The sequence below is a fragment of the Chaetura pelagica genome, unplaced genomic scaffold, assembly GCF_000747805.2.
Source record: "Chaetura pelagica isolate M959 unplaced genomic scaffold, ChaPel_1.0 scaffold104, whole genome shotgun sequence".
Lineage (NCBI taxonomy): Eukaryota > Metazoa > Chordata > Aves > Apodiformes > Apodidae > Chaetura > Chaetura pelagica.
Window position 1 is genome coordinate 9,732,525 of NW_009953786.1, and position 6,942 is coordinate 9,739,466.

The window sequence follows — 6,942 nt, forward strand, 5'->3', positions numbered from 1 at the left end:
GTGATAGTTATAAGCTCAAATTCCATCATAATACTCAGTTTTTACTTGCTCATAAATTTTTCATTAAAAAGTTTCTATGTGCCTGAGCTTTTTGGAGTTAGACTTTGCTGCCCAGAGCCTACTTTATTGCTGGAAGTACAATTTCATGGTTTGAAGGTTAAGCACAAAGGCAAAGACAAAAATTACATACTTTGCAATCTGAATACACTTTATCTTTATTTATACCAAAACCTTGGGAAATAAATTTAAATTAAACATAAGGCAATTCAGATTATATGTGCAATCTATCTAAAACTGAAACATAGAGTAGAATGTTTTTTCTTACCCAGCACTGAGCATAACTAAGGAATTGCTCAGTTTGAAGTGGCTCAGTATCCGATGAACAAGTTTAAGAAGTGCTTTGAATGCCTGCATGATGTTTTAATCCCAATATAGTCCTTTCCCATGTTTGAAAAATCCAGTAAGATTTAGATATAATGAACTCAGCAAGTTTGCTTACGATACCAGGGATGCCATCCAAAGGGACCTTGACAGGCTGGAGAGGTGGGCCAGTGAGGGGCCAGTGGGCCAGTGGGCCTCATGAGGTTGGACAAGGCCAAGTGGAAGGTCCTGCACAACCCCAGGCACAAATACAGGCTGGGGGAGAATGGCTGGAGAGCAGTCCTGAGGAGAAGGACCTCAGGTGAGAGCTAGATGAGAAGCTTGTTGTGAGCTGCCAGTGAGTAATCACAGCCCAGAGGGCCAATTGCATTCTGGCCTGCATCAAAAAAAATGTGGCCAGCAGGTCAAGAGAGGGGATTCTGCCCCTCTACACTGCTCTGGTGAGACCCCCCCTGGAGTATTGTGTACAGTTCTGGTGCTTTCAGCACAGGAAAGACATGAAGCTGTAAGAGAGGGTCCAGAGAAGGACCACGAAGATGATCAAAGGGCTGGAGCACCTCTGCTACAGACAGGCTGAGGGAGTTGGGGCTGTTTATCCAGGAGAAGAGAGGGCTCTGGAGAGACCTTATTGCAGCCTTCCAGTACCTAAAGGGAGTCTACATGAAAGCTGGGGAGAAACATTTCACCATAGAGTGTAATTATAGGACAAGGAATAATGTTTTAAACTGAGAGAGGGTAGATTTAGGTTAGACATCAGGAATAACTTCTTCACCAGGTAGTAAGGTAATGGAATTGGTTGCCCAGGGGCATTGTGGAAGCCCTGTCCTTGGAGGTGTTTAAGGCCAGGTTGGATGAGGCTTTGTGCAGCCTGGTCTAGTTTGAGGTGTCCCTGCTTACAGCAGGGAGTTTGGAACTAGATGATCACCAATGTCCCTTCCAACCTTATCCATTCTATGATTCAATTATTCTAACTCTAGTAATCACAGAATCACACAGAATCCCATAATGTTAGGAGTTGGAAGGGACCTTGAAAGATCATCTAGTCCAACTCTGTTGCCAGAGCAGGATCACCCAGAGCACATCACACAGGAACTTTTCCAGGTGGGTTTTGAAGTCTCCAGAGGAGACCCCACAACCTCACTGGGCAGCCTGTTCCAGTGCTCTGACACCCTCACAGCAAAAAAGTTTTTACTTATGTTTACGTGGAACCTCTGGTGCCCCAACTTGCACCTGTTGCCCCTTGTCTGATCACTGGACATCACTGAGAAGAGCCTGGATCTGTCTGCCAATGTATCTTCACCAGTTAATAGGAAAATACAAATGTTAGGAAAAATTACAACTCCAGCAGCCAGCTTGTCAGCATAACCTTTCAGGGCTTTACACCTTTTTAATCTACACATTTCTTAGTGGTAGTGTTTGTACTTTCAACATCTTCCCCCTTTCCTCCCTCTGCAAGGAACTCAGCATTGATCACCTTTCAGTGCAAAATGTCTTTGGTACATTTTGGAAACACAGCTGAAAATTCCATTGTGTGCAATCTCTTGCTGCTTACATATTTGCCATCTCTCAAGTAAAATGCTAACATTTCTGCTGAGTATTCACGTATTTCACAATGAAGTGCTGCTACTTCTCTATTTTTCAATTTTGATCCTGGTAATATGAACTATTTGTGTTTCAAGTGTGTGAGGTGTTATGGAGGAATATTATGTACAAAGGTCTGTTCAGCTACTCATTTAGCTAAAGTATTAGTTAGTGTTCAGGTTGTTATGCCCAATGCTAGGTTTACTGGTGGAACATGACACATTAACTTTTTTGTTGAGGTAATTTCATCTGTCAAATTATAGAGCCAGCATGCAAATGACCATTATAAATGGATTCATAAATTTGTAGTCTGTTCCTGTTATGGCTTACCACAACAAAGGTCCCCTCCAGGGCAGCAGGTATTCCCCTTCATGCTCCACCCTGGGGTGCCTGTCACCTCTAGATGGAGGCAGGGGAAGGCCCAAGGACACTGACAGGGGTGTACGTATACAGGACAAAGATACCACCTTCTTCCTATATCAAATAGTAGGTTACTGTGCCACATGGATTCCTGAGCCATCTGTAGCCTCTGTCTTCCCCTCAGAGAGACTTCTGTTTTTAATTTCTACTCAGTACAATGTCCTCTAGGCCGACCCTCTCTGCACTGGGAAATGGGAGAAAAGAACAGAAAATGGCATTTATTAACTGTTTACTACTCACCTCCCTGCTGGGTGTTTATATGCTTCTTAGCAGAAAAGAACATTACATTGTAGCCTGCAGGGTCGTAGGTCTTAAGGTCTGCAAAAAGCAGTTTGGCAACACTTCTCAGCAGCCAGGCTAGAAGCACTTACTAGAAACAGAACACGACAGCATCAGCCCAGGACGTGAGTGAGTATTACCAGTTCTGGACAATTGAGTCTCATAATCCTCCACAGTGAAATAAAGTCTGACCCCAAGATGAGGAAAAATCTGTCTCTTCAATTTCACTTCTGCCCTCTTTTGCAGATGAAAAAGACCACTTTTGTGGATGAAAGAACAGCTTAATTCTGCAGTTAAGCTTGTGCTTCTGCTTAAGTCACCTTAAGAGTGACACCTGCAGTCATGAATTCTAATATGAAGATTATATGAACAACCTCCCATTACCCTAAGAATTGGCCAAGACAGTAAAGGATTTCACACAGCCTTCTTTCAGGTATCAGGTAGCAACTGCTTTTGGTCATTAGTGGCTTGGACTGATACTGAAACGTTGAGTATTCTTATAGGTTACGAGTCCATTATCAATTGGATGTGAGCAGCTACTTCAATGCTTCCCAGTTCAAGTACTATATGCAAAAAGCTGTCCTGGTGTTTAGGTTCTTAAGAATAGCATTTTGTGCTTATAGGCAGGGTTCAGGGAGGAAAGAAACCACAGGTGTGGAAGGGGATTGATTCAGGGACCCGTTAATAAATCTCAATCCACATAAATCCATGGGACCAGAAGGGCTGCACCCAAGAGGATATTAAGAGCTGGCTGTTTTCATCTGAGGCTGCTCGCTGCCATTTTTGAAAAGTCATAGAGATTGGGGAGATCTTCCATGACTGGAGAAAAGCAGATGATGCACCCATCTTCAGAAAGGACAAGAAGAACACTCTAGGGAAATATAGAACAATCACAGAGTGAGCAATCTCCAGAGTAGTTTCTGGGCACAGGAAGAAGGTGGTGATTGGAAATAGCCAGCATGGATTTACGAGGGTAAATCATGCTAGACCAACCTAATTGCGTCATGTGATGACATGATTTCATCTGTTGATGAGGGAAAAGTAGAGGATGTTGGCTGCCTTGAGTTTAGCAAGGCTTTCCATGTAGTCTTCCACAGAATCCTTATATCCAATTTCAGATGGTCCAGTCTAGCTGGGCAAAAAATTGACTGGATCATTGGTCCAAAAGGCTCATGCTCTGTCTGCAGACTGGGTACAGTGGAGTTCCTCAGGGATCTGTCCTGTCTGGTATCTTTATCAATGACCTGGAGGAAGCGACAGGACGCAGTACTACCCGGTCTGCAGACCAATTATACTAAATGGGGAGCGTAGTTACAGAATCATAGAACTGTTTTGGTTGGAAAAGACCCTGAAGATTATTGAATCCAACCATAAACCTAACACTGCTAAGTCCACCACTAAACCATGACCCGAAGCACCACACCTATATGTCTTTTAAATATCTCCAGGAATGGTGACTCAATGATCCATATGGTTGATATGCTTGAGATCAGGTCTGCCATTTGGAGTGGTTTACACTTGCTTAGAGAACTAGGACAAGAAGAACCTCATGAAATTCAGTAAGGACAAACAGAGTCTCCTTTATCTCACATGGACTAACCTCCTGCATAGGCCAGGGCATGACTGACTTGGTAGCAGCTCTGCCAAAAAGGACACAGGAGGGTTAGGGTAGGCTGTTTGCCATTGTGTTTGCCAGTAGCAAACTCTGGCAGCAGTGAAACTATACCAGACTGTATCAACAGAAGCACAGATGGTGGATCAAGGGAATTGATTTCCCTTGTACTCAGCACTCATTGGACCACAGCTGGCATGGTGGGTCCAGCCTTGACTCTCCCAGTACATGAAAGCTGTTGATAAAACTTGAATGACTCTATTGGAGGGCCAACAGGACGGCTGGGGGTTGAAGCATGAGACTTGTGAGGAGAGGCTGAGGCAGTGGGGTTTTTCAGCCTACGGAAGAGAGCAGCAACTTTCCAGTTCCTAAGAGGAGCTTACTGAGAAGACAGGGCTGGGCTCTTTGCCAAAGAATGAGAGATGAAGGTTATAAATGAACAGGGGAGGTTCTGGCTAGATAAAAGTGGGAAAAAAATTTAAATTACACTATGGGGCTATTTAGGCAGTGGGGTAGATTACCCAGAGGGGTTGTGTAGTCTCCACATGGAGGATTTTAAGACCTGTCTAGAAAAAGCCATAACCAACCTGGGATCTCTCAAAGTCCGTTCCACTCTGAATTATTTTATGGTAACTCTGAGGATGGATGTTCTCCATCTTCTCTGTAGAATTTCCTCCATCTGATACAGTTCATACCATTCTGTGTATTTAAAGTCAGTACATATGCTGCTATTCACCCTCCAGACCAAGAAAATTACATAAAAGGTTGCCCTCCTGGTTTTATCTAAACAAGATCTAAGACAATTTGAGAAAAAAATCACCAGATGGGCTGCAACAACATTTTTAATTGTTTTAATACAAGTGAATAGATTAAGAGATCTGAAATGTTGTAAAGCAATATACATACTGAATAAATAATATGCACAGGAGAGTCATGTCTACATTATAACACTGGCTAGTATTCAGAATACTTAAAATAAATCCAGTGACATTGGATAAAGTCCATAAAAATGCTATCCTGTCTTCCCTTGTATGAAATTGTTCAAGTATAAAAAAATCCAATACAGTGTAAAATATTAAATTCCATTTCATCAAGAATAAAAATTGCAAGTATTGTAGTTTCACAGGACAATGTAAAGCAGCATTTTCTAGCAAAGGGAAAAATAGTCAGTCTACATACAGATGAGTGAGAAAATGGTAATAATGTATTTGAGAGGTCTCCATGAAATACTAGTAGAGGGAAAAAGAATGAACTAGCAATATTTTATGTAAAAACCTAAAAAAGTGTTAATTTAAGAGTACCCTCATACAGTGCACATACTGAATTTAAATAAATCCAAGTCAACATCCTCAGTTAATTAGGTTAATATTTAATATGCTACATCTAAGCCTACTAAATAATTTATGCCATGAGATGAATACATAATTTTACAGTGTCACATCTAAAGTTGCTTTCTTTAGAGCGCAGCATAGTAAAATTTTCAAAATAAATATTTCTTTTTAAATAGCATAACAATTAAGGCACAGTATAAATCACATACCATTAACCCTTCAAGAACTGCAGTCCTGGTAACCAAAGTTGCCTTGCATACTGTAGGTTTGCTAATAAATATTTTAAATATAATCCTGAAATAGGTATTAAAATTGTACAAATGGTTTCAGAAAAGAAAATTCCCTTAAAACAGTTCTTAAAGGTTTTAATTCATTAGGTTTCTTCCTGCCTTTATTCACAAGTTATGAATAGATGCAATAAATATAAAGAGAAGGCTGTTGTAGTAAAGGGCTGATCCTATTTTAGAATCAGAATAGCTGACACCAGCAGTTAAAGTTTCCCAAAAGTGAAACAGGATGGGGCGAGGGATTAGGATGTGACAAGCTCATCACATGAGCACGAGTGATGTGTTCTGTCCAGAACTGTCTGTGTTATTGATTGTCTCTACAGCTGTTGCACCCCTTACTTCCACATCACTTGCTCCATAGTTCCACTCATCCAGAGGACAGAGAAGAAAATAACTTTGGTGCCTGTCCGCCATCTTACTAGCTGGCCATCTTCCTTGGCTTGTTCGATGCCCGTTAGTGAGACAGTGAGAAGGTACTATCTCACGAAGACAACTTCTGAAAGCTAGAAAGGACAATCAGTGCTTTAAGCTTGCTTCCTTTTAAAAATGGATAAAGATTACATATTGCTGACTCAGTTTTTTCCCTGGTTCAAACTTTTTGGATACCATTTTCTTACTTATAAAAGGCAGTTTTTGCTTCCCTGATACTGTAAAAAAAACACCTCTGCTTTTTTTGGTTCTTGTTTGTTCAAAAATATGAAGTCCCATTGCTACCCCTGCCACTCTTTCATGACAGTACAGTATTGTTTTCCCCTCGTTTTCTTCTAGCTTGGTACTTGAAACTAGACATGCCGCACTACCCCTCCCCTCTAACAACACAATTTGGATGCAAAACTGTATGAAGACAGTGGAATAAAAATCTTTCGCTTCACGATAGCGTCGCTTTCCTTAAAGCTCCTTAGTTAACACCAATTGTCTCTGGTTAGCTACTTATACTGGAAGGCTGAAAAGAGGAAGAGAAAGAGCGAGCTTCCCTCAGAGGTCCACCTGCTATTGCATACGGTCTGTCTGCAGCTGTTGGTGCTGGTGCTGGCCAAAAGCGGCAGCAGCC

The 6,942-nt window shown here is 41.6% G+C and overlaps 1 protein-coding gene across 1 annotated transcript in view; it reads right to left on the reverse strand.

Moving 5' to 3' along the window:
* Positions 1-6,152: 6,152 nt before the first annotated feature.
* RBM24 (RNA binding motif protein 24) overlaps positions 6,153-6,942 on the reverse strand; it is a 9,469-nt gene continuing 8,679 nt past the window's right edge. The window contains exon 4 of the mRNA XM_010000992.1: positions 6,153-6,387. Coding sequence (XP_009999294.1) covers positions 6,153-6,387 — 235 coding nt within the window. The remainder of the gene's footprint in view (positions 6,388-6,942) is intronic.